The sequence below is a fragment of the Athene cunicularia genome (assembly GCF_003259725.1).
Source record: "Athene cunicularia isolate RWA chromosome 18 unlocalized genomic scaffold, athCun1 chr18_part1, whole genome shotgun sequence".
Lineage (NCBI taxonomy): Eukaryota > Metazoa > Chordata > Aves > Strigiformes > Strigidae > Athene > Athene cunicularia.
Window position 1 is genome coordinate 12,866,541 of NW_020799123.1, and position 27,080 is coordinate 12,893,620.

At 50.0% G+C, this 27,080-nt stretch overlaps 1 protein-coding gene across 2 annotated transcripts in view; it reads right to left on the reverse strand.

The window, feature by feature from the left end:
• RNF213 (ring finger protein 213) overlaps positions 1-27,080 on the reverse strand; it is a 48,401-nt gene that overhangs the window by 2,692 nt on the left and 18,629 nt on the right. The window contains exons 24-61 of one of the 2 annotated variants that reach the window (XM_026860871.1): positions 26,560-26,753; positions 26,031-26,183; positions 21,764-25,357; positions 20,779-20,915; positions 20,397-20,492; positions 19,868-19,986; positions 19,175-19,297; positions 18,401-18,474; positions 17,467-17,614; positions 16,988-17,123; positions 16,370-16,558; positions 15,774-15,913; positions 15,182-15,336; positions 14,617-14,829; positions 14,052-14,233; positions 13,292-13,412; positions 13,081-13,181; positions 12,631-12,810; positions 11,969-12,132; positions 11,774-11,876; positions 10,989-11,103; positions 9,867-10,077; positions 8,684-8,874; positions 8,294-8,422; positions 7,417-7,527; positions 6,943-7,185; positions 6,213-6,294; positions 5,591-5,625; positions 5,165-5,259; positions 4,264-4,423; positions 3,789-3,969; positions 2,909-3,003; positions 2,084-2,335; positions 1,664-1,796; positions 1,146-1,229; positions 612-792; positions 286-487; positions 62-139 (exon numbers count right to left, since the gene is read on the reverse strand). In XM_026860871.1, coding sequence (XP_026716672.1) covers positions 62-139; positions 286-487; positions 612-792; positions 1,146-1,229; positions 1,664-1,796; positions 2,084-2,335; positions 2,909-3,003; positions 3,789-3,969; positions 4,264-4,423; positions 5,165-5,259; positions 5,591-5,625; positions 6,213-6,294; positions 6,943-7,185; positions 7,417-7,527; positions 8,294-8,422; positions 8,684-8,874; positions 9,867-10,077; positions 10,989-11,103; positions 11,774-11,876; positions 11,969-12,132; positions 12,631-12,810; positions 13,081-13,181; positions 13,292-13,412; positions 14,052-14,233; positions 14,617-14,829; positions 15,182-15,336; positions 15,774-15,913; positions 16,370-16,558; positions 16,988-17,123; positions 17,467-17,614; positions 18,401-18,474; positions 19,175-19,297; positions 19,868-19,986; positions 20,397-20,492; positions 20,779-20,915; positions 21,764-25,357; positions 26,031-26,183; positions 26,560-26,753 — 8,900 coding nt within the window. Of the gene's footprint in view, positions 1-61; positions 140-285; positions 488-611; positions 793-1,145; positions 1,230-1,663; positions 1,797-2,083; positions 2,336-2,908; positions 3,004-3,788; positions 3,970-4,263; positions 4,424-5,164; positions 5,260-5,590; positions 5,626-6,212; positions 6,295-6,942; positions 7,186-7,416; positions 7,528-8,293; positions 8,423-8,683; positions 8,875-9,866; positions 10,078-10,988; positions 11,104-11,773; positions 11,877-11,968; positions 12,133-12,630; positions 12,811-13,080; positions 13,182-13,291; positions 13,413-14,051; positions 14,234-14,616; positions 14,830-15,181; positions 15,337-15,773; positions 15,914-16,369; positions 16,559-16,987; positions 17,124-17,466; positions 17,615-18,400; positions 18,481-19,174; positions 19,298-19,867; positions 19,987-20,396; positions 20,493-20,778; positions 20,916-21,763; positions 25,358-26,030; positions 26,184-26,559; positions 26,754-27,080 lie in introns of both variants that reach the window. The other variant, XM_026860870.1, reaches the window with a different exon arrangement.

Consider the following 27,080-nt stretch of genomic DNA (forward strand, 5'->3'; position numbering starts at 1 on the left):
GGGGGGGGGGGGGGGGGCAGGGCCACGTGCTCACCCCGTTCCCTCCAGTGCAGAAACCCACCTGATCCAGCTTGTTCCTGACATCATTAAAGAGCTGTTCATAATTCCGATCGTGTCTGTACACGAGGGTGGGTATTCCCTGTCAGGAGAGAAAGCCATGGTTGTAAAGCTTTGCTGACACCGCTTACCCTGCTACCGCGCACGCCTGCCTGCAGCAAACCCGGCAGAGCTCCAACACCAGCCAGGACGTTGCATCAGCCTGCAGAACACGCAGCCTTGTCCTACCATGAGGGTGATGAGTGGCTTCCCCTGCAGGAACTTGCTGATGACTTGCTGCTGGATCCTCTCCAGATCGAAGTCCTGCAAGGTCTGCCCTCCCCTCTCCATGCTGTACTGGCAGTTGGACAAGATCAGAGGAATCAGGTCCCTCTCCACCTCGTAACTGATCAAGTGCAGGTCGGCCACTTCTGACGGGCTGATCAAATACCTGCAGGAGAAAAAACAGTCTCCCCTTAGAGCAAGAAGCCTTTATGAAGCAAGGAAAGCTGACTGCGAGGTAGCAGGTAACAGAACAGAGCCCAGACCAATGCCTAGCCGGAATAGCGACATACCTATCATCTTCCTTGATGTGTTTGTTCACTGAGTGGATAAAGTCATTGTGCAGGCTGATGAGGTAACTGGCTAAGGCCGTGGAGCAGAGGCCCAGCCCCTGCCGACGTGGCAGAAGGACCTCAAGCTGGCTGTCCAGGGTCAGGTCAGCGTCACAGTAGCCCTTAGGGAGTTTAATTTCCCCTGAAATAAAAAGGCAGAGAAGGCTGCCTGAGGTGGCCCAGAGCCAGCCCGCGGTCAGCAAGCCTCTCCTGAGCTGACCCACGTCAGGAGAACGTACAGAACCTGAAGAAGGTCAGTGCTGTCTCCATGACGTGTAAGCAATAAAGGGGGCAAGTTCAGGTGAGAGAACTACAGGAGGGAAACAAATTCTTCCATTTGCACCTAGATCCTCTTAAACCTTTAGTGTCCAAGGTCAGTTCTGAGGATCTGTCTCAGCGTCGCTGATGGGAGGTAGTAGAGGAGCCCCAGCAGACAGCTGGCACGCTCTTGCTTCCATCACTCTCAGAACAACACTGGGAAAGAAGGGTGCTCACCACTGGTGTCCAGGGAGCTTCTCAGCTTGTTCCAAACAGACAGAAACACATTCACTCTCTTCTGGAACAGGTCCCTCATCACATCTGAGGAACAACAGAAAGACAAACCCTTGAAACACCTTTTACTGGCAACACCACAAAACTCTGTACTCTAAGAATTTTCAAATTCCTATTTGAAAGAAGGACACCTATTTCACCTTTCAGGCAGGCTCTACTCTAGGGCAGAGCTTAAAAATTCAACAGACCCACTGCTGCATTCAGGGATTTATCTTGCCTATCTCTGAGCAGAGTCCCTACCCCTTGTGCACAATCTTCCTGTCCTCAATTCTCTTTAACGTCACCCGGTGACTTTTCCAAGCGTAACTCCAGGGTTCACGTCTCCAGCCCATTTAGTTGGGAGTGCAAAGGAAAATACGAGGGCTTAAGATTGCAAGCTCAAGAAAGTTTTCACCTCTGTTTTCAGCTGGACTGTCCAGCACTTTTTATTTCACTCGTTAGTTCTGGCAGAGTCATCTCACCTGAGAGGGGCTCGGTGAGGAAGTGTCTGATCGAGCACTGCTTGACATCAGCAGTGTTTTGAAATCGTCTCACCAAGTCTCTCTGCAGAGCCAGAATCTCGGGTAAGAATTTAACCAGCCTCAGCTCTGGTTCCTGGAAGAGGAAAAGGGGCCTGTGAGTAAGGTTGTTCTCAGACAAACCAGTTCTGAATACTTTTATGGAATTACTTTTTAAATGTTTAAAAGGAAAAAATATTTTACAGGTACAGTTCTCAAGATCACAGAAAGCTGTGAGGATAAGGACACTATAACCAAACGGAGCTTGGGGAACGGGCTCCAGGTGACTCTGCCCAAGCAGGGGGTTGGACCAGACCCCTTCAACCTCAGCCAGCCTGTGACCGTGACCGACCTCCGAACGCTGCGGTCCCGTGTCACACCCACCTTCTGCAGAAACTTCCAAAGGAGAGGGACACTGTCCTTGGCGTTCTTCTGCTGGACTACATGGCCCAGGTTCTCCACTGAAATCCTCTTTCGGCAGCTCCACATCTTGGAATGATGTATGTGACTGCCCTTTGGCAGCTGGGGCAGGAACGTGCCCGGGTCACCATACACTATTTTCACTATTGGATTGGAAGAGATTCTCTCATCCTCTTGTATTTGTCTATTTAACTTCAGAAGTTTTTTATCCAAATCCTGCATTAAAAAAATAAAAAAACCAAACCAGAATTGGCAGTGTCCTGCTGTGTTGAACCGCCACTAGAATGTATTTCCCTAATTAGCTTGATGACCATTTGACACAGAAACATGTGAAAGCAGAAGCTGAACTCCTGGAGAAGGGATGTAAAACACATACAGCAAGGTGGCTGTTTATACCATGGAGTTACTCTCTGTTCTAGAGCTCATCCAATTGCCGGGTCTTCCATTCTTGAGACGATGTATATGGGGGGGAAAGGCAGCCGGATTCATTTGGGGCAGCCATATGCTTACTTGGACAAATACCTTGAGCTGAGCTAAGACATGTCTGCTTTTCCAGCTACACAGAGTCATCACAGCACAAGTCCAGCCTCAGATACCCACTGCCACAGGCAGAAGAAAGTTGGCTGACCCTCACAAATTAAGGCTAACCTGCAGTTGTGTCATAGATGGCTTGGCTTTAGGAACAGCTGAGTGAAAAGTGTAGCGCAGATATTACAGCAGGCCAGATTTCAAAAGAAGTTGATTTTGAACTGTTCAGCTACTGAAGTTTTAATACAGGAAATTTCTCACCTCCAATTCAGGAATAATAATTGTGTTTGCAACAATTTCTTCCCATTTATTTCTCTTCTCCTTGGTGGAGAGCACACCATCAAACTGAACTGGCCCTGCAACAGGAATATTTAGTCTCTTACATCTGCAGTAGTTCAATTAAAAGAAAACACAGATTCTCTAAGCTTCCAGGTGTGACAACCTTGCAAGTTAGCATGATGAGCCAAGAGCAGTGACAGGGGTGCTAGAAGCTGAGTATCGTGCTCTAGCTGGAGAGCCTCTTTTCAGAAAGCTTCAGTCCAGCCATTCATTTGAATGATGTGGACAATTATATAAGTCATTAATCCCAGAAAGATTAAACAAGTTGTCCAAGGTCAGACCATGACCAGTGACAGACCGAAGAACAGAGCTCGGGATACTGGTTTGTGCTGTGTCCCACTAAAAATACGGCTATGGCATATAAATCTCTCTGACACAGTGACCGATGGCAACCTGAGCTCCGGATCCTACCACAACCACGCTCTGCCACCCCCCTCCTGCAAGCAGCTCCTCTGCAGTCATTCAGAGGGCAGCGTGTTGATACACAGCACAACCCGCTGGGCTCTGAGCAGCGCCTCCGCCTGCGAGCTGAAAGCTCTGTCAGCATCTCAGGGGGTTACTGACTCAGTCATTCCTTTCCAGAATTATGCACCAAACCTTGCAGACCCCATGTACTTGACAAAAAGAAGGAAACACCCAAAAATCCTTCACTCCCTACAGTAAGAAACAAGCCTCAGATTTCAGGATCTTCCTCATCAGCTCAGCTACTGCCTGTTGGTCTATTAGCAAAGCAGCTAAATAAGTGCTGCCTTGGAATGCAGAGAAAGCCTGCAGGTGTGACAGGGCAGGCAGCTTTCCTTACACTGGCCGGGCTGCTGGTGGGCGTCCTTCAGGAGGCTGCCAAGGACAAGATGAAAGATGTTGATAGTCTCATCCACACTCTTCCCCAAAATTTTTGTCAGCTGTGCCAAGTCCTCCTGGATATGCTGCTGCAGGAAACTCACCGAGTTGTGCACCGGTGGCTTGATAATCTTCTGCAATGACTGTTACAAGAGGAACAAAAGGCGAGAATGAGCAGGGCCAGTAACACCCAGTTCAAGCACACCAGAGAGTCAGCTCCACCCCAGAGGATTCCCACCTGAAGGAATAGAGGCAGGCACCTCGGGATATGCAAGCGCAGGGAGAACCCAAACCCCTCCTGGGGAAGGGGGGAAGGACTCGGGGTCTGGCATCTTGAAACTGCCCCAGTCACTCGGCAACAGGACGAAAAGGACCATCGTCACACAAAGGGTTCACTACGTTTCACGGGGCCACTTGGCACTATTATTGGAAGGTACCTGAGGATCTTCTGTGGCTCCCAGCAACATGGTCAAATGTGTCAGCAGGCGTATCAGGATGAAGACAACCGGGGACATGGCCCGGTCAGACACTCCCGTTGTTTTTCTGTGCTGTGCATCCCCAAGTATGTGGCCAGTTTGGGTTCTGTCTTCAGTATTCCTGTTAGAAAGTGCATTTATTTTTTTGCCTTGACAAAACACACAAAAGAGGTGTCTTTGACACCCAGTACTGTTTTTTTGATCCATAAATTATTTAAATGCCATAAAAAATGCCAATTAGAAGTGCTACAGGGGAATGAAGACTTCCAATAAGTTTTGTACACAAATAAGCCAATTTATTTGGTTTTGCTGGCTGATTACTCTTCCTTGGACATCTCTTCCTAACGCATTTTCTATGCAAGAGGCAATGTCCAGTCCCGTAGGGCAAGATTAGCCAACTCCATGCTGCACAGATGAGAAGCTGCTGCTCTGAGTAACTTTAACGTGCTTACACAAGGGCCGTTAACTCAGAGCCGAGGTGGAGGGAGCACAAGTCATAGTTACCAGAGCTCTGGTAGAAGTTCTTCAGTCGTGCTGATGCATTTAAGTTAACGTTGCCTATTCCTATATGCTGGTGTAGAACCACGTAACATGGATCAGCCTGACTGAGCAGGGAGATGAAAGACCCTAAAGCAGCAGCTTGACAAGATCTTATGTTAAGGCAGTTTCTGCCAAGTCAGTTAGAGCAGCACTGCTCAGAGCTGAGCCTCCTCCCTCAGAGGCCCGTGACCGAGCTCACGGGGAATCCCCCGAGCTGCCTTTCAGGTAGCAGCATGAAGGGGTTGGTACCTTTTAGCCTGAAAGCACGACAGGCAAGTGCTACATCATTTAGTGCTGAAGAGGTTCCTGAATCAGAACGTACCGCAATTCCTGAAAGCCATGCAGAGGGACGTGCAGCATCCCTCCAACTTGGGCACCACAGTCAAGGCAGCGGCTGGTTTCCATGGGGAGGCCACACTAGCAAAAAGCAAAATGAGAACACTGAATTCCTGAGCGAGAGCCTCTCCAGCAGAGAGAGTGAAACAAAAATCCAAGCTGTAACTGGTTAATTCAAAAACTGCTATACACTGGGCAAAGGACCTCTGCCTCTCTTGTTTCCTAGATTTAGGGTATAAGCTGTGTTAGAGCTATTCTGAATTTTACATTACAATGGCAAAATGATTAGTAATATAGAGTTTGGAAAATGAACCACGCTGCAATAGAACAATAAAACCAGTAAACAAAGTAAAACAGTTTATATTGTTGGAAACGCTGCCCGCTTAAAAACCCACCAGTCCCAAATTCTTACCTCTCCTACAGTGCAGGGGTGGCCATTTGGACATGCTGGCAAGAGAGACAGGAGTGTGTTACAAGACAGACATTTATAAAGCCCCTGTTATTTCCCTTCATAGGGATCATCAGCTTGGACCAGGAAATAGGCTTCAAAATCTAATCAAAAGCACTGACTGTCCCAAAGCTCAAAGGAGCAATAGGCCCATATAGGAACTCGAGGATTTGTTCAGTGCTTCTTTCCTTGAGAAACAAGGACTGGAAACCTGAAAGATTCTACAGAGCACCAAATGCTCCCACCCCTGCCTTCCCAGCCTGCCCTAAGATCCTACTGTGAAAGCAGAGAACAGAACGCTGGCCAGGAAGGTGGCCGAGTGCTCCTCTGCTCCCATGTCCATCCTGCCAGAGGCGACAGGACCGGGCACCTGCACTCCCAAACTCTGCAAACAGCTCTAAGCTTGAGACTCATCAGGAGCTCGATGCGCTCTGGTGCATTACCCACATAAACCACAGCCACAAGTCTTAAATTACAAGGGAAAACTCATGCTGAGGAGTGTGTCTGTCCGCACATTTGGAAGAGTTTCAGTCAGAAACCAAGGATTATCCTTCGGTTTCTTTCCCAGCCAGGCAGGAGCACTTACTGTACCAGCGCAGAGAGGCCACTCCGTTCCAGGCCCTCGCCTGAGCCATTATATCTTCTGGCATTGTGGGCAGAAAAGAGTGCTAAGGAGGAAAAAGGAAAAAGAAGGTGACAAGTGAATATATAAATCAGTTCTTTCCCGTAGCAGTCGCTTTATTGATGATGGGGAACAAGGGACATCTGAAAGCAGAGGTCATGCAGATGATGCACACGCACATTTTCAAATTCTACCTTTGAAATTCCACTCTTAAGAACTGTCAGTATTGTTAAGACTTGGACGTGCACTCTCTAGACATCCTGAGCTGGATTCCTCCTGGGGTGGCCCTGGTGCACCCTGGTGCGTACCAGCACGTTTCCTTACGCCTTGCACAGCCAGAAGTCACTGAGCAGATCCCTCTGCCCTGCCTCAGCCCCGGGCTCCATGAGAACACCCTCCAGAGCTCTGCGCAGTGTGACCCGCCAGCTCCTTCTGACCTGCTCACGCAGATACTGGCAAAAGTATTTGCCTGAAAGCACTCAGGATGCAGAGGTACCATGAAAAGGTACCAGTTCAGAGCTGCTGCTTGTGCTGATTCATCCCAACACCACCAAAATCATCGTGCATCGGTAATTCACAGCTAAAACAGCAAGCTGGTGCTTTTGATGTTACAAAAGGCTGAGTTATAGAGGACCCAGCAGATACGTGAAGGACCCAGCAATGCGCTGAGCTGCCGCCTGAGTGAGAGCTTTACCTCCATGGTGTGTGGGCAGAACGCCAGGTTCCTGAGGGGCTGCAGGAGGGGGCTCTGCCCGCAGAGCAGCACCGCCGCGGTGTGAACGGCCACTTCCACCAGCGCCCCGCTGGGGCTGAAGCTCTGAGGATCCACTCTCAGAGACGGCAGCGTGTTCCCCACGAGGGAAGCTGCAAAGTGCCGCAGCTCTGGAGAGTTCAGGACTTGGGAGTCCTGGATGAACGCAGTCATAGCATCTGTTTGCTGAAAGCACATATTTAAAAGAAGTAAAACCAGCGTGATACTGCCCACCCAACTGAAGAGGACTATCAGCTGTACTGCCTCTGCTTTGAAAACATTTCCAGTCTGCTCAGATCAGGACATAACCTTACCTGGGGCAGAAGAACAAAAGGCTCTTCCACCAATGATTCAAATCTCATTCATCCTTATAAATGAACCATGTTTGTCACAAGTTACCAAAGGGAACTCTCTTACCTGCTGCTTGGGATGCAGATTAGAGTCACTAACTCCATACAGGGCAGTGACCTCTCTGAAAACAGCCAGGAGCAGATGGACACGTCCTACAGCCGGGGAGCTGGCAGCTGCCTGGAGAAGGAGAAGTGACATGGCAGAGCCCAGGCTGTCAGGGCAGCTCCTGGACACGCAGGCTTCAGCAGGTCTGTGCTAAAGCTCTCCCCATAAATGAAGGGGGATGGTGCAGAAATGGCTGTTGAAGCCATAAATGAGCAATCTGACAGCACTCAACCTGACTGAGGGTTTTAGATCAGAAACCTCTCAAGGATTTTGATCGTCTAAGATCCCGTCAGAACTGCGATCGGCTGGGCAGCAGCCTGCACGTGCCCTCTTCAAATCAAAGCAACACACGTGAAAAACGTCAAACCCCAGCCAGCGTATAATAGATGGTACAGAGGCATTCAAAGGTGGATTGTCCACAAACTTCATCCTCAAGATTTTCATACACAAAATACACCCTGGAAGAAGGTTACGATTACAGAGATCACCTCTCTGATTTCTGCATGGCGAGACAAGCCTAGGCCGATGCGGGCAGGCAGGGAGGGGGCATAAAGCACCTTTGATTATCTGCCTGCTCGCCCCTCAGGTGGCTACAGGGTGCCCGTGTTGTTCACTGTAAAACAAACCACTGCGATGTATTGTAAGGGGAGAAAAGGGAGATGAGGCAACCAACAGAAATAACCTCTTGGGGGGGGGGGGACGGGACACGTCAGTAACTTTCAAGCAAAGACAACACAGGCTTCTCCACTGGGAGAGACACTGCCAAGAGGAACATCAAGGTGAACCACCGCCCATGCAGACCCCGCAGCAGGCTCACAGTGAGGAGAGCGTGCCCCACCTTCTCCGCCTCCAGCAGCCCCTCGGTCCTGCACTCCATCATGGCTCTCCCCACGGCGTCCCGCAGGACGCGGTACCCCTCGCCACACGCCAGGTAACGGTCGATGGGATTAGTCTGGCTGTTCTGCACCTGCAGAGGGAAGAGCCCGTGGTGAGCACGGTGGGCAAGGCAGAACCTCCTCTTCCTCCCAGAACTGTGCCACTTCAGCCTTTGCAAAGAGACAGCGGGCAGGGCCACCCCAACGGCTTCTCACTGCAGAGACCCCACTCAGAGGACACGTCACCCTCACAGCCCCCCAGCACCGTGCAACACTACAAACAACCCGAAGCAGCACAAGCTGAAGACTAAGAGGAGGCCAGAGCCATCTCCAAGACAACACCTCTTTTTTACCTGTTGCAGAATTTCCACTGGGAACACCCAGTTAAACTGCGCCTCCGTGACAAGCTTCTGAGCAAATTCCATCCCATACTGACTAGCAATTTTCCGGACTAGGTAAACACGATGCCAGTTGTTCTTGGTGAGGTTACAGAACATCCTCACATTTGCCAGGTAACGCTGCTTCTCCTCTATCTGGTCTTGCTCTGGATAGGGGGGGAAAAAAAAATTTAAAAAAAGAGGCAAAACCACATCCTACCCTGTAAAACTTTTCTGTTGGCACTAGCTGTAGCACCAAGCCCCTTTTACTAGTACTGACTAATTACACGGGAGAACTCAAGAGCCCTCTCTTCCTCAGATACTCATCTAGAGTGTTTCCTCAGCTGGATTTCAGACAACGATTCGTATTTCTTTGACACGGGATGACATACTCTACTTCCATTTCCTTCTCTCAAGGACAAGTTTTCCACGTACCGGTAGTTCATTCTCAGAGCTCTTCCATCTTGCTCAGTAATGGCTTTCCACTGTGTCAACTGCCAAGGTGATGGTGCTCCCTAGGAAGGGTCCCTGGGATGCATTTCGCTCCCCTGACGTGCTCAATGCAAGGGCTGGACACCGAAGTCCCTTGGAATCAGTTATGTTACTGCACTTCATGAACTGTGTAAGTATCGGAGATACTCCACACACTGCTCCTTTTTACTGGGTCAGCAAATCAGCTCAAAAGTTGGTGGGTTTTGGGTTTTTTTTTATGTACCTTTTCATCCTTTTTAGCTGCACAGAGCTCTCATTCATATAAAACTATAAACCTTACAGCAGACATGTAGCTGAAGCATCATTTATGTTTTATTCATTTATTCATTAGAGTTCAATTTAGTTGGCTCTAAATAAAATTTCATTGTTAGCATCTAGAGAATAAAATAAATGTCCTTCAAAAGGCACAGCTGCTATGTAACTACCCCCTCGGGGTGACTGGCACAGCCTTGCTACTAGTTCTAGAGCGCTTGTAATCCGTGGGAGGGAGGATGAATACTGAGTGATGCTGAATGAACGAGAAGGAAGCGGGTGCACTCGCTCTTGGCCCCGCATCGAAAGGAGCTCCAGCGCAGCCCAGGATCACTGCCTGTGTCCAGCCCATCTCCCGTGGTGCCTTTGCTCTCTGTACAGCGTTTCCGTTTGATAGCAGAAGAGTCAGACTTACCTGTGGGCCCGTGCAAGTCGAAGAGCAGCTCTGCAGCCTTACTCAGGTACAAGCGAACCTTGGCTACTGCCTGCAGGTATTCAACGGATGATTCCGGAGGAATTTCTTGATCGTTCTTTGGGAGATAGTTCTCTGGAAAGCCTCTTTCTCCAGGCAGATAGTTTATCTGCTCATATCCAAGGCTGCCCTCAGACTTTTCACACATGGAATCCTAAAGATGGGCCAGAATCTTGCATGAGTGGCAGAACCACTGAAATCAGATGTCCCGTACACGGGTACTTTCTCCCTCCAGTGCATCCACGCTGCAGCAAGCTCATTAAACTTCCATGTCCCTCAGCACCCGCCACCCCGAGGCCATCAGCTCTTCCCTCTGATCCCTCCAGTGCTTATCCTAAGCCTCTGCCACGTCGCCAAGCACCATTTTCAGCGATGCACCCAAGCGCTCTCTCGTATTTCCTAAGCATGCAGCTGAGCAAGTTATGAGGATGCTGAGTAGCCACACGCATGCTGAAACACACACCACGTGTTCCGGGATGCCAAGCTCTACCTGTCTTTCCCTTAGCAAGAATACAAACTTTGATCCTATCTACAAAGTCACCATTTTAATTAAAACTACAAGAAATGAAACCTCTAGCCTGCTGTCAAATCGTTTAAAGTTGTCCAAAGCATTAAAAGTTAGGCAAGGGGAGGAAACAGCCATCTGAACAACGTAATAATCAAAGGCTCTGCGAACAGAAAAGCGTCTGCAAAAACAAGAAAGTAGTCCTGTAGTGAACTACTGAAACTAAACATCCCCTTGCTTGCTGCAACACTCCTGTGTTGGGAGTCTGAGTCTTACTGGGCCTCGCTTAACACTCAGAGATCTGGCCCAGGTGTCCCAGAGAAAGAATTTCCATATTGCTGCAAACACCCCCCCTTCCCTCATTACCGGGCACGGGTCGTTACTGGGGAGCAGGTTCTGACAGTGATTTGGTATAAACTTCCTTCGGGGTTTTCCAGTTGGGCACCTAGTTACGTGCACAAGAAACCTGCCTAAAATTGCAGAAGAATTTCTATTCTTGAGGGGTTTTTTATTCCTGCAACAGTTTTATCGCCCAGCTCTTACCTCCCCAGCGCTCTTACCTCTAAGCAGTTGACAAAAAGCAAGTAGAGTTCTTTTTTATCATTTTTGTCTAGGATCTCGTTGTGCTCTACCTGGGACAGGTAGTGTTGCACATCATTTTTCACTTCATTGAAGCTACAGGAGAGAGAAACACCCCCTTACCACAGCTGCAATACCTGATGGCCATTACCTGTGTTCTAAATCACAGCTGAGCTAGGAGTTATGCCCACGACAGGGGGGTCACTCTGGATCCATCTGGAAGATGGAAAGCAACTGTGCCATGTTTTGCCAGACGTCATCTAGCCTGAGCTAGGCTTTTGTCATCAGCCATGCCTAATTAGCATTTCTAAGGGGCATCACCTGATCTCTTTTAAGCATCTGATTTAGGAGATGACCACAGGTGAGCAGTGGGAGGCTGGAAGAGCTCGTGTGAAGGGAGAGGTCTGTGTAAGCACACAAAGGACCTTTTGCAATTAAAACATCATTTCTTCACTGATCTAAAGCGTATCAATTAGTCAGGTACCTTCAGGTTACCTAAGCCACCCACGTTCAGCATGGGTTTAGGTTAGGAACAGCTAGGTAAACCTTGGGACAGACTGATCAGATACTCCAACACAAGCTACATGCAAGCCAGCCAAGTTGCATAATTAATACAAAAGCACAGGATGAGTTTCACCTGTAATGATTCTAATTCAATGAACAGCATGGCAGTGAGGAGAACAATCAGACTGCTTTGATGAGGTCATGAAAAACAAAGCTGAACCCCCCCTTGTGTAACGTCCATCAGTTGCCTGACTCTGCTCACCTGTACTTCAAGAGGAGCTTCAGCATCACGGAGCGGATGATGGGAGTTTCATCTACTTCGTCGTTAAATGGGGACAGAAATTTTGTGTAGATAGCAGGTTGATCTGTGGAGGTAAGGAAAAGACAAGTTTGGCAGGTGAGAAAGTGGCAGATAATCAGCTCCATGAGGCTGAGCATCAGGATGAAGGGAGCTCACCTGAACCTTGCAGGAGGCTTCTGTGAACAAAGAGCAGGTTGAGGAGCTCTAGGATCACCTCTGCCTCAGGGGGCTCATTGTCCTTAAAGCACATGGTAGTGACCACATCTATGAAGAAATTGTTGCATCTCTGCCGGAACAGGGCACCTTTTGCTATGGCATCTCTAGGGGAAGGGTAGAGAGCATCAGGACAACACTCCAGTACAGAACCCCTTAAATAATGGATGAGGCAAAGCAGACACAGGCAGAAGTCAGCTGGGTGAGATCCTTTTCCAGCTTTCCAAAGGGCTGGATTTGTGCAACACATCAGCAGTATTGTCTGCAAGGGCTGTGTCACATTGACAGCTAAGACCACAAATGGCAACGTGATGCCAGATACATTTGCTGAGAGGTTTTTGCCAAGCTATCACAGAGCAATCCAAGGTGACAAGCACTTCCCTTGTCTGACTCAGCCTCTGGCAGTGCTTTAGCTTACAGGGGTTTGTAACTACGGTTTTCTTACAAGGGCCAAGGCAACTTCCTCCCTTCTTTTGAAACAACAAACAGAAAACGGACAGGACCTGTTCCAGCCCTTGAAAGAGCAGAGCTCCCTCCACCCATGCTGCTCGTGTTGACAACGGCAGAGCTGCAGCTCAGAACTTCCACCTGGCCAGGGTGAGTACCTGAGCTCCGCCGAGACGTCTAAATCAACATCCCCCACGGCAGCTTTGCAGTACGGACAGTGCATCTGTGCTGGGACCAGCCACGTCCTGATGCACTTCTGACAGAACACGTGGCAGCAGGGCAGGCAGACGGGATCCTTCGGCTCCCCCAGGCACACTGGACAGGAGTTCAGACCATGACTGTAATTCAGAAACAGCAACAAACACCATCACCTCAGTGCTGCCTCACCAAAAGCCTGTAGTAAGATGTTCATATGCAACTAGAGCAAGAGGACGTAATGTAAGACCTGTTGGCTAACTCTTAGCTTAAGGGTGTAGACTAAACTGGAAGTTACTGCTCTTCGTTTGGCTTTCACTGCACTGCATGTAGCCCTGCCCTACGCCCAGAAACACGCTGGCAACATGGGCAACGTTCCTCCCGGACCCTGCGACTCGTCTCAGTGTCACTACCTGTAGAGCCTGTGGCTGACTTCGTCCTTGCATTGGCACAGTACTTTCATCACTGCAACGAAAGTTGGATGAGTCTTCATGTCTGAATTGTGCTGGAAACACTGCAGAGGAGAGGGACCAAGCTAAATGACTCAGCCGTAACACCCGAGACAAAAATTCCCATCATCAGCAGATGCAAACAGGGAAGAGGTGAAATCACATCTTTACTTACATTGCCAAGAAGTAAAGTATATTTTTTCACTAAGTTCTCAAATTCTGGCATCAGAGTGTTGATGCCAAGCAACACGTGTTCTACAAACAGAGACATGGAGAAGACCCGGTTCCAGCAGACTCTGGGGGAAGCAAAGTGTGATTTCAGAAAGTACAACGGTGAGCTGAGAGCACGCATGGCAGTGCAGCGTCAGGTCAGTCTCGTGATCTCGCTGCCTTTCACGCTCAGCACTGCAGCATTTGTGTGCTTCTCACTCAACTTCTTGCTCCCCCCTGGGGTTATCAGCCCTGGCTCTTTGTCAAGGACAGAGCACACACCAGCAGCTGACCACCAGCTCACACGTAGCTGTCCTGTAGCCAGCGCTGCACAGGCCTTCTCACGCCTCTAACCTCTACACCAAGGAAGCAATTAAAAAAAAATAAAAGTTATCTACACTTTCACTTCGGTTAAACTAAACAAGGTCTGTGAGAAACTGGGGTAGCTCTCTGGGCTCGTCTTCCAAGAGACAAGACTTCATCTTGTGCAGCCCCCCAGCCTTTACGCAAAGGGGATGAAGGGGGGAGACGCTGCTGCTTCACAGGCACCTCAGGGGAGTTTTAAATAACCCCCGAACCCAGCTGGAATGTGCTGGCTGGTACTGCCACATTCAGAGGGAGAATCTAAAAAAGGGAGAAAAGCAGCACCAGAGCAGCTTTCAGCCTGTACTAACATTAACAGCAAGGCAAAGGATGAAGATTGTGAGCAGAACTGTGCTACATACTTCAGATTTTTCAGCAGCTGATGGCACCAACTCCCAGTCCTTTGTAAATCCTCCTCTTTACAAAGAAATTCAATGGGCATGCGAAGATTCTTCACTTTCTGCAGCCAGGTCTCTGGATGAGCTGTCTGCACTTGATTCTCCAGCTCTTCAACACACACCATTGCAGCTAGCACGTCTAAAACCTAGACACGCACACAAGGTTTAAGTATAACAACAGTTGCGTTTCAGAATTATTTATGAACCTTGGGTTCCCAACCTGGTTTGCTATACCATGTGTTCTGCTGAACAATGTTCTATCTGATTATCCTAAGCTCTGGAATTCTCACGCTCATGGCTCAGATCATTAGCACATCCTATTAACTGATGCAAAAGCAGGGCAGCTATTTTAAAACCTGCTAGTAACAACCAGAACAGCAGATTATTCCTAATACTGAGGATCCTGACGGAGCTTGCGCCTCCCACTTCACTGTTGCTGAGATCAAAAGGAGCCTGAACGCCGGCTAATTCAGCAAAGCTAGAGCTCTGCTGGGGCTGAGGATCACAAAAGGCCGGGCAGTGACCCTACCATCTCAGAATATGGAATTCCATCTCCTTCCTGGTTAACAAGGTAGTCAACCACATGAGGGTGTACAGCCAGGATCCTAGAAAAGTTCTGCAGGCGGCTCTTGAACTGGCTGTATCCGAGGTGGACCCAAGGCAAGGACGGCACCGTCTCCTCTCTCCTGGGAGATGCCGCCTTCCACTCCTCTATGCAGGATAAGAACACGCTCCGCAGACACTGGAAGTTTAGAAAGAAGTTAAAATCAAAATGAAAAAAGAACTTTTATAATTCATTTTGTACTGGAAATCCTGGCAAAAATCCTCTGACAGAAGAGAATCAGTACTTGACGAAGAGAGCCAGAAATATGTGTCAGTTTTTACAGGTGCTCTCTGGAAGTGCTCTGCTGAGGAAAGTCTCAGCAATTCCAGGAGCCATTCAGTGTCAAACACCTCTGCTACGGGGCCACCCTGCTACTGGTCTGCCTCGGTGTCAGGGGGGTTTGCCTGAGAAGGCAAGACTGAAACAGAACCCACATGTCATGCTCTTCTCTCCACCCAAAGGATTGCCAGCTCTCGTTCCAGACACTGACCTGCAGCTCCTCTAGCGACGACACACCAATGGTCAAGGCAATAAAGTCTGTGGTATAGCACTGGAAGAGCATGTGCCTTTCTTTCTCACTCAGAGCAGAGAGAAATTTTCCCAGTGCCGTTTTCTCGAAGATGTCCACAAACTTCTCAGCTTGGTCTGGAAAATGAGAATGCAGAGAAAAGCTGAATATTCGGAGGAGGCTGGGCTGGACACAACTTCCATCTGAAAGAGACTGACACCCAATTAATCACGGATCCAAAGAGCACTGCCCTCATTCGGAGCACTAACGAGGGGTTTGAGGCCAGGCCTTCTCCGCCCAGGCACCAGCGACGTGTTTATGGCATCTCACCTTGGCATTAACTCCTGGAATTTCCACGGCACTTTGAATACAAGGGTACAGAACACGTGAGAAAGACTCATAGTGAGAAGCGCAAAGAAAAGGCAGCTGCACAAAGCTCTGCTGGCTCCTGTCAGCACAGGGGGACTGAAGGTGACTCCAGGGTCACAAAGGTAGAGGCACAGCAGTGAAAGACCAGTTTACAGGGCAGGTGGGCGGAGATGCTCCGTGTCACGAGCTCAAGCCGGGCTCTCACCTTCAGTGTTTTGGATATACTGAGCTTCCAACCATATCTCATCCAAGTACTCCTTTATCCTCCAGCTGAAGGGCATCTCATTCCCAGCATCAGCAGACACCGTCATGTTGTTCTGCACCAGAATTATCTCTGGCTGAGAGCTAGGAGATTAAAAGGTCATTAATGCACTGGGCTTTTGCCTGGGAAACGCATTCAGACAACAGAGGCAGGAAGCTGCAGAAAGCACGGAATTAGCCCCAGAAGGGGAGGAGGGAAGGGGAAAGAACTAAAAGACTCATCAATACAGCTCATCCTGCCAAGGGTGTAGCATTAGAACTCACTGGGGAAGCTGTCCCTGGCAAAAGGGCTGCAGTGGCAGGACACGTGGGCTTCAGGGGCTGGGTGACAAGTGTGAGCATGCCAAGAGCTAGAGAGCAAAGCCCGGGAGTACTGGGAATAAGGCAGAAAGAACAGATGTCAGACAAGTCAGCGAGAACTGCCCTGGTGCCTCCCCATGGCGCCGGGCAGCAGCCAGCAGCATCAGCCTCCCACCCAGACTTCAAGGCAGCGCGGGCCCGGCCCAGCGCAGCCCCCGGCTGCTCCCGCCAGCAGCTCACCTGCCCGCGCCCACGCCAGCAGGGACGCTCAGAAGTTTTGTATCACTGAAGATGAACATCCACAGGTTTGTCACCCACTCAGCTGCCGGCCTGACCAACAGCTCCAGATTCCCGTTCCTGTCTATGACAGCAATCAGCAGAGCCAGGAACGGAGTGATCACTTTCTGGACCCGCTTCCACAGCGTGTGCCTTTGAGGGCAGAAAGAGACCGAGAAACCCAGAAGGAAGGTGAGCAGCACTGTCAGCAGATCTGGAGGTGGTTGTCCCGAAGAACTGCTGACACTTGCACGTGAGAAAATCCTAATCTGGCCTTTGAGTGGGAAAAATACCACCAACAGAACCCCTACGCTTCTCTCGCTTGTGGCTCGCCTGCAATCCCACTGGCCCACTCAAAGCGGTCGTGCGTTCCTGTCCCAGTGCAGCCCATTCAGCTGTAAAGTCACTCTCCCTCAGGAGCCAGGAGAGGACAAAACCGCCTCCGGAGAGTTTCCAGCACAGACTGGAGACTGACACTGCAAATATTCAGATTACACAGAACTGCTGTCTCTGCTGCACGGCTGCCATTTGCAGACTTCTCTTGGAAACCCGCAGGTTACAAGACACTGCTGCTGCCCCCACCTGAAGGTGCCTGCCTCCTGGAGAGCACTGAGGTTGGAAGCCTCCCGAAGCACCCAGTTTTTCGGGTGGAGGGAATTTTCTTCTTGCTTCTTCAAAAGGTTGGAGAGACGAGCCTTTGTTATCCTCAGGAAAGAGGCTAGAAAACAACAGGGAACTTGCATTTTTTCTTCTATTGGCACTGGATCCAAAGCCAAATGTCACACCAAGCACAGCATTTTGCAGTCGTTTCAATAATAAGCCGACCAAGAAAATAAACAGTCCCCAGAGCTAGCCTAGCCAGAGAAAACACCACAACCTGAACTACAGGGAAAGCCCCACAGCCATCAAAGGAGCAACAGACTGGAGCACAGACACACACACCCCTGCGAGAGCCACCTTGGCCACCCCTGACCTTTGGGTCCCCCCCGAACTAAGGTCCGTGTTTCGGCAGTCCCCTAGATGCTCAGGGACACCACCTGCCGCAGCCAGGAGGCACATACCTTTCAAGTCATCCTCTTTGGACAGAAGGCCAAGGAGAATCTTAATTCGTTTTCTGCTTCGACTAAGATCCCCATTTTGGTCCCGCAGCATCCCCACAGCACTTTGTACACAGGTCCTCAGGAGTACAGTGGTGTCCAGGATTTCACCCTTCCCGGGGACAGCGTGAAAACAAGTTCATTACTCTTCGGTTTTACACCCTCGCCCCCAACACATCCCTCTTAAAGTGGTTATAGTGCTCTCTAGAAAGGGCCTGTCCCTCTGAATCCCAGCTCCCCGTTTTCCTCTCATCCCAGGCTGCAAATTTAATTTCTTTTGCTTTCAAGTACATGATGTAACTCCTGTGGCCCTTTCAGACTGGCAAGCACCACAGCATTTGTATTGAGGTAAGGCTCCTATAGGAGGAAAACTCAGCAGTCAGGGAAAAATGTGGAAATTATAAACATGACGGGAAAATATGCCCTCCCTGGGAGATGCTTAGGCACTGGAGGGGCAAAAGCCACCTTCAGTCACCCTCGTCCTGGGCATCCTCCAGCTGATGCTGCCAGGGGAACATAAGCCAGTCTTAACAGGGCTGCAGCCCAGCAAAGTCCACGGCCAACCCTGGCACAGCTTCAAACGCACCGAGGGCTGGAGTGGCAGCCTCAGGATCACAGTTCTCAACTCTGGGGTGCAGAAAAACAACAGACACTTAAAACTGATTCTTAAAAATTAGGAGTATGAAATGACTAAGGAATTAGAGGGTCCTTAGAATGGTTTACTACTTTAATGATGCTGATTTTGATCAGGCTGCAGGAGGAGGAATTTGTGTCTGATCGTTAACAGTCACAATGCAGGTAACATTCCTGATGGATTTCAAGTGAATGCAGATGCAAAAGGTGTGTTGTGCCTACGGATGACAGAGCAGAGAAGCAAAAAAATGTATTCTGAACTGACCTCACAGTGCCCTGCTTCTGGCACAGGCGCTTCAACCTCCACCTCGCTCCCCTGTTCTCCGTTCACAGGCAGAGCTGCAGCTAAGGTGTAGAATTTTTATTAGAGAGAAGCAGTGCATTTCTGCATCAGACAAGAGTTTATTTAGCAGCCGCATCCCAGAGCAGCAGAACATCTGTCAGAGACCCATTATCACCTGCGTGAGTGGCTGAGATCCACCTCCCTAAACAGCTACAGCTGCTGGGGCTGCCAAGCCTCACACAGCAAGAGCTGGGAGAAATCTGACACCCAGGGCTCATGCACTATGCTCTGCCAGAGCCCTGTGAGACAGAATGGTGAAAGGAAAAAGCCTAAGGAAGAACTGAGGGGAAAGAAAAAAAAGTCTTTTCTAATCTTCCTACAGGTTTAGGTGAACGGATCTGCTTTCATTCAAGTGAGATGTTCTCTGGAGGGGCTCCCTGTCAGGGTCTCTGCCAGCAGCGTCTGCTGCCTCCTGTGCTGAGGCAGAGCTCTCCGGGTGCGGGGCAGCGCAAATACCACGTTTTGGTCAAAAGGGGAAACTACCAACATAACTGACTTGATGACCCAAAAATGCAGTAACAAACTAAATAGAAATAAAACTTGGTAGCCATGTTGTGACCCCCCCACAAAAAACAGATGCCGAGCAGGGAAGATAGCCAGATACGTTGCACCAGGCAAAAGCAGCTGTTGTTCCAGCACCAAGCCCGGGACTGCACCTTCCCTCTTCCCCCCTGGCACAGCCAGCACGCAGCTCACCTTTGGTTTTACCCGAGTCCTCACAGAACATCTGGCTGATGGTGAGGTTCTGCAGGGCCGTCACGTCGGAGATCATGTCCTTGGATCTGCGGAGATCGTCGATATGCACCGACTGCCACAGTCCTAAAGACAGAGGACAAAAATTAAAAAAAAAAGTCATTTCATGCCTGCAGCATGCTCCTCTAGAAGAACTTCCCAGGAATTATCTCTCAGTGCCTGTGGGCTAGCAGTTCACAGTCAGAGTTTGCTTACTCTCACTTCTTGATGTGGAAAAGGAAAGCAGCAAGTCGCTTTGAACACGCTCACGCACACCACCCTGACCGAGGGGGGGTGCACGCTACTGGGGGGCTGTGAGGCTCCTCCAGCCCGCCACACGCAGCAGACACGTGTGAGCACGTACTCCGGAGCCTCCTGGAGGACAGTGTGCCAATGCAGCAGCACGGTGTTTGTCTGCTGCTCGCCAGCTGACAAGAAAGAGGATTCGCCTGCCAGCAGCAAGGCAAGGTGCTCTCGCAAAGACCAGGACCCCCAGGGACAGTCCCTGTGGGTAGGGGAAGCAGCTCTGACAACCCACAGCACACACCCATGCCAGATTTTAAGCATTAAAAAGGAAAGTGAGCACGGGAACTGCTGCTCTGGTATGCTTTCCTGAAGCCAGCTGAAGAGCGAGGGGCAACAGACGGGCAGACCCACCTCCATGAAATCCCGCGTAGGAGGTTCCTCCTTCCACCCGGGAAAGCTTCATGATAAAGTAAACAAAGACGGAGACTTGTCCCAGGTCCACCCTGTTGATTTCATTAACAACGGTGTATCTACAAGAGAGTGGGAACGCTGCTGACAGATCAGACACAAAGAGGCACGGCCACAAGTCTTTGCTCTGTAAGGGAGGGCACGATTTCCCCCCTTACAGACATAAGTGACTCGCCAACCCCTCCCAGCCGGCCGTGCCGAGCCGCCTCTCCTCACCCCAACCACCCCCCCATCCTCAGCTCTTCAGGACTTCTGGAGCCGACGGCAAGGATTCCCACTTCAGAGGGGATTACCTGGTAACGTGAGCCGGCCTAGTCTATTTTGATGTGGGTTATGAATTATTATTTGAAATACAATTGGTGCTTCTACCTTCGTTCCACTACGGAATAAACAAAGGATCACGCGTTCCTGATTCTGAGCCCCCGGAACAGCCCTGACCGTCCAGCTGGGGACCACTCCACACTTGACTTACTTGGCTGAGGCGATGAGCTGGGCATTTTGAGAGCCATCTTCAAAGTCTGTCTGAATAATGAGGATTTTATTTCCCGGTGTGGCATCAAGGAAATCTCTGAAGAGCGAAAGGGGATTTAAGAGAAATCACTAAGTGTAAAAACCAAACCGTTAAAGCCTGTAGAAGCAGTCACTCCGCATTAGCTTTGGCTGCTGCAGGCAGAAGGCGAGATTAGAGATGGGGTAACTTCAAACGCCCTCTCAGTGTGCTGGAGCTCACACAGCTGCACGGGGCCAGGCCGCTGCCTCCCTTTTCCATACAGGCTCCTCCGAGTGTCCAGCCCGCGCCTCCTTCACGCGGGTGACAGCCCGTTCAGAGCAGGGCAACGCAAAACCAGACTCACCGGATGCCCTTCAGGAACGAGTACTCCGTGTCAAACTGCTGCAGGAAGAGGATTTGAGGCCTTTGCGCTTTACCCCGCACTTCCCTCTCCAGACAGGCAGCGTCAGCGCTGGTGAGAAGCCTCGAGAAGGTGGTGACCTGGGAGAGCAAGGTGTAGGTTTGTTCTCTGCTCGGGAATGCAGCCGAGACTCCCTCATCTGTGCTCCCAGATGCTGCGAACCTGCTGCAGAGCTGGACTGCGCCCCAAAACAACATGCACCTCCCTGCCAGTAGGCAAAGGGGCAACATGGGCTGTCACAGCAGCCCAGGGCCACGCTGGGTAGCTGGACACGGTGACTCGTGGTGCTGCCAGAGCCGGGGCAGCTGAGAAGGGGCAGCCAAGGCTCTGACAAACTCCTCGTGAGCCCTTCCCGTGCTTCCCTGCCAGGCTGCCTGCCCCACCGCGCTGCCGGGGAGCGGCGAGTCCAGCCACAGTCTCCGTGTGAAGCGGGAGAGGGAGAACTTCTCCAGCCAATCTCAGCTGAAGTTCTTTAGCCTTGCTACTGGGCAGAAGTAAGCCAGAGGTCCCATCACAGGCCTGTGAGATCTCTCCATGGTTGTGGCTTAGCTGGGTTAAACTCTTTTGTATCTTTAAGACCAGAGGCAGACACAAAGAAATGAGGGTTCAAAGGCTCCTGACGACTTTTTCTGCAGCCAGTTTTTGCCGGCTGCGTACGTGGAGACAGAACTACCCTCAAAGCGAAGGGATGCCTCAGCTGCCCAAGCCCACACAGAGCCCTGCTTGCCAGGGAGCACCAGCTGCTGCTTCCCGCCCAGCAGAGGAACTTGATGCTTCAGGACACACCACGCTCGCCGAGACACCCCCCTGCGCGGGCGGGCGCTACACAGCGAGCCTGCTCAGGTGTGGCCAGCACACAGCCCTGGCGGGGCAAGCAAACCCCAGCGCGGGCCAGGAGGCTCCGGAGAGGACTCGGCAGGGCACTCACCTCTGTAAAGACTGTTTGGTACCCGGCCCCAGCGCCGACGTGAGCTCGGAGGAAATCTGCGAAAGACGTGTGCTGCTGCTGCTTGAAGTAGATTTTGGCCAGAGAATCTGCCATGAAGAAGCCCACGGAGTTGCAGAGGCGGATGACGGCGTCCGGGGTGGCACAGTTCAGCAGGGCCAGCTGCGCCTCCCTCTTCACGCAGCGCAGGAGCTCGCCCGGGTGACATGCTGGTCGCAGCCTCTCCGTGGTCTGCAGGACCACCGAGGCGCAGGTGGTGGGCTGGTAGCCCACAAACACATCCGAAGGGCTGTACCTCTGCTGGCTTATGAAGTGCTCTTCTGTGTTGGCCGCAGCGAACTCCTGCACCCACTTCTTCAGCTCCTTCACGGTTTCCCTTTGCCCCTTGTCCAGGACAGTGCTGATATCCAGGTAGTGCTTCTCCAGCCTGTTGATCAGCGGGATGGGGAAGTGCTTGTACACCACGTCCTTCTCCTCGATGACGATCAAACGGAACCTGGGGTGCACTCGGCACTTCACCCGGTGGGTGCCCAGTCCCAAGTCAACATACTTCTGGCCAGCCAGGTACACGTAGTATTGATTGAGGGCATCGTAGAGGCTTTCATAAAGGTTTTGCAAGTTGAGGAGCACAACCATCTGGCCAGTTTCCATGCAGACCTTCACACGGTTGATGTTCCTGCATATCTGTGTATACTCCTGGTCCTTGGGGAAACTGGAGCCAAAGATAATTTCTGGCTGTTGTCGGGCAGTAAAAAAAGCTTGCTGGAGGATCTGCAGAGCTGCATAATTCTCAGTCAAAACAAGCAGGTACCTGCAGTCACCATCCTGACTGCTGCTGTGAATGTTCTGTCGCACCAGCTCAATTCTACTGATATCATGAGCATGTATTTCTCCTTTTTCTGGTAACTGCGAGGTGAATATTTCCAAGGCATTGACATCATCTTTGCCCCCGAAGTTACGAAGAACAACTTCAGCTATGTCTTGAGGCGTCGGCTCACTTTTGGAGCTCTTAGCTAAGGCAAAAAACATCTTTATGAGGCTGTAGTAGTCACGCAGACCAAAGAACTCCCTGTCTTGGGCCTTGCAGATATTTTCATATGCATCTGCAAAGTGACAAAAATACTGTTCGACCTTCTGCAGAGCTCCTCGTGCCGAGCAACAAATCCCCCTCGCGCTTTCTATAAGCTCTTCTTTGCTGGGGTCACCACGTGAGACAAAGATGCCTCGATTCATTTTAGCAGGGTCCAAAGCCCAGTTGGAAATGCCAATGAAGCCAACCTTTTTGTGAGGAAGAGGGACATCATCTATGCAGCCATCTTCCAAAAGTGGATGCAAAGTCTTCAAGGGCATTTTGGGAGAGTCTTCTGCCAGCCCAATCTCATCCAAAACCACCACTGAGACATACTCCTCCAAGTTCTTCCCTTCCTGGAATCGAGCACAGTGCTTGAAAGTACCTATGATTCCCTCTGGAGTGGAGAGAGGGCTGCACTGAAAGGACACCAGGTGGATCTGCTTCAGGTCCTTGAACAAATCCGAATGAGCTGCTTGGCCCTGCATCGCATCAGCCACAATGGTCTTCGCAAGAGATTTGGAGCTCCCGGGCTTCCCAACGAGAAAGAGAGGGATTTTCAACTCAATGCAGATGACCATCATAAAGACGTTTTCCTTCAAGGCCAAGTTTCTTGCTATGGTATCTCGGAGGTGCACGCCACTCAGGAACAAGTCCTGCACCAGGGTGATTTCTTCCAAAATCTTTTTCTGGGTATTGTAAGGTTTTGGAAGGACCTGGCTGATGGCACTCCTATAGGCCTCCTTCTTCTCCAAGGACGCATGATAGCAGACCCCGACTGCCAGCACTAAGGACCAGATAACGTTGTTTCTCTCAGCCGTGCTCTTTGAAGCTCTCTTCTCAGCAAGGTACTTCTCCAGTTCTCTCAGGAGGAGTTCACTGTGTTTGTGAAACCACTTGAAAACTTCCATGCAGCGTTCCACATCCCGCAGGCTGACAAAGCCACATTCGTCGTCCCTCTGCCTCATGTATTGCTGGGAAGCAAAAAGCACTTCTGTGATCACCTCTGCTTCGAGCTGCCCCACGGGGACGTGCTCCATAACGCGCTGGACAATCTGCTGTATGTACAGTTTTTCAGTTAAGTTGTTCAGCTGCCCGAAGTCCCACACTAACGGGATCATGCTGGGTGGGAGCGCGTGGACCCGGTACACGAGCTGTCTCAGCGGAATAGATCCAAGCTTATCCTTCGTCTCATCTGCTTTGACACGGTAGCCCAATCCAGCTAATTCCAGGCGTTGGATCATCTTCGGCGTGTGCTTACGGTAAGGGTTGCAGGCTGCTATGATCTGCAAGCCAGAGCAAGAGACCAGCGGCTTCCCCTGTACCGTGCGGTCACACAGAACTTCCTTGATGCTGCTTACGGCCTCCGTCGTGTTGGCTTCGTCGAAGAAGAGGACCGTGTCCAACCCATGCTGCTCCTTATTGGTTTTAGCCAGGGCTTCTGCTTCTTTGATCCTGGCATAAATCATCTCCGCAGTAGTACCTCCGTGCACTTTTACAAGCTTCATGTTCTCCACCTCTACAAAGCTTCTGCGTAACTTGCACAGAAACTTTATAAGTCTGGTTTTCCCACAGCCTGTTTCCCCCATGATGACAACTGGGATGTTGCATCTGAATCGCATCTCAATGGCCAAGAGCTTCAGCACGTTGTCTGTCGTGAGCTCGTACGTCTCGTCAGGGTCTATCACCCAGGGGATTCCCAAAACCAAGCAAAGCTTCTCCAGCTTCTCATGACGAGGCAACTGATCAAATGGAACATTGAAGGGAACTCTTTGGAGTAACAAGCCGTTGTACAACTGTGAAGTCATGACATTTCTCTTGATAACGTTGCCATTCAAAGGATTAATGGCATCAACGCCGTCACGGCCATTAGGCTGAAAGTGGAAACCGATGAATGTCATGGACACACGATCTTCATTGAAAAATAAATACGGATGAGGCTCAGACTCCCACCTCTTCCGAATGCGGAAAGGAAGAAGATCTTCTTCTGCAACGTTCTCCAGGCCGGAGGACCGCCTTCCTGAACTTTGATCAGAAATGTTTAGGGAAGGTGTTGCAAAATCCCTTGCCATTAAAATCATGAAGGTAACAACAAAGTTTTTAAAACCTTGCAAAGTGTCCTGGACAAAGTCAGGGTTGCAAAAGACAGAAGCTTCACAGTCTCTCAGCTGAACGTTGAGAAACCACGTGAAGTTTCGGAGCTCTGACCAGGAGGGATCTGTCACCCCACAGTGCAGGAGGAACTGCTGCAGGCACTCTGCCGGGCTGCCTTCCACCGAGTGCTCTTCGTAACAGAACGTGTCCAGACTGCACCCCTGGTCAAATCTTCTCAGATACTGGAAAGGTCTCTGGAAAGCCTCACTGCAAAATTCTTCCTTATCCATTCCTGGGTCTGAAGCATCCCCAGACTGGTTCCAAAGCGTCTCCATTTCTAGTACTTCCTTGGGAGACTTGCATGTTACTTTAGGGAACACATCAAAGAAACTATACTTCTGGCTCGCTGACATCTGGAGGAGAAGAAAATACATCACCACAAAGCTGTAATCATCTTCACTTTGTTGAATCTGTTCCTAACAGTATTCTTCCCTAAAATCACAGATCCAACCGAGACACAGCAGCTAGCCTACACAACCACGACACTTCTCCCCCTCTGCATCGCTTCCTTCACTTACAGTACATCACAGTTAATCCTATTTCCTCCTCTGGTCTCCTTCCCGTAACATCAATCCTTTGTTACTGCCCGCCCCTCCTCAGTGCTGCCCCAAAGAAAAACAAAACTAAACCCAAGAAACTTGTTATTTATCCCTGTCATTTCTACACGCTGCCCTTACAGATGCATATAAATATTCCAGTAATTTCAAACATGCAAAGTAACATGAGAAAGATTAGATTTTGCATTTTTATGTAAATGTTACAGCGGGGCCAGAGAGGCTTGGATAACAGGCCTTCAGGAATTACCAAGCCAAGAAAACCCCCACAGGTATAAGTTACTGTCTGGTTTTACTCTCACTTGTACACCACCACTGTGGAGTGGGGATGCACAGGACACCCAGCCACAGGCAGGGGATCCTTCCACTGTGGTTACAGTTACAGCCTCTACAGCTGATATGCAGCTGGATACAAACATATGGGCAAAATGATGGGGAAATTCAAAGAAATCAAGTCCTGCTGTGTACGTACATGTCTTGCTGCTTTCTTTGGCATGGGCGATACCTCAAGGATTTCAATGATATACAAATGGCACTTCTGGCGTAGCCACATGTTTCCATTATTATCTGTCAGATACTGCAAAACCAACAGCTTGAACAGAAACTCTGGAATTCCACTTTGTACCTATCACGAGAAAAGACAAAGGCATTTCCTCTGTATTTATTCGTCGTAACCGCACAGCCGTAGAACAGCTGAGGATCTCTAGAGATCATCTTGTCCAACCCCCCTGCTCAAAGCAGGCTCAGCTGCCCAAGGCCATGCCCAGTCAGATTTTTCACATCTCCAGGGTTGGCAACTCTACAGCTTCTCTGGGAAACCTGTTCTAGAGGTCAACCACCTTGGTGGCAAAGAGTTCTTTATGTTACTTACTTACACAATAATTAGAAAACACATCCTAGTGAAATGGCTTACTAAGAAACAAAAACTTTAAAGCAGCAGCTTCTGCAAGGATCCACACAGAGCTTCTAGGACAAGGCGGCTGTGGGAGGGATGTACTTACCGACGAGGTGATATCGAAGTGGAATATCATGGGCTTTGTCTGGTGTTTTCTCTTCAGGAAAGGCAGGAGAGATTTTAGCACTTTATCTTCATCCACTTCTGGTTCAATTAGTCTGATGGTTTTCAGAAGTTTTGTACAGTCAGGCTGCTCTTCTTGCAGTCTCTCATGTAGCCTCTTCACGTACAGAGATTTCCCTGTTACCATAAAAACCACCAAAAGAATTAAAGCCATCAGTACCAAACACATCATATTAAAGTCACCATAGAAAGAAGTCAGTCAAACGCTTAAGTACACTATCCTCTGAAATCTCTGAACCTCCCCAAAAGGCACTCCAGAAGAGGAAAGCCTAAACCTGGTTAGAGCAGCTCCAGCCTAGAATCAAAGCTGTTGCTGCTGGTGGCTACTGGAGACTGTCATTGCCCACAGGGCTTGTTTGGCTTAGACTACCTGAGAAAGGCTTCACTTTTTATTAGGACTTGAATCTATCCTCTTATGTGGTTGTTTCTAAATTCAAAACATAT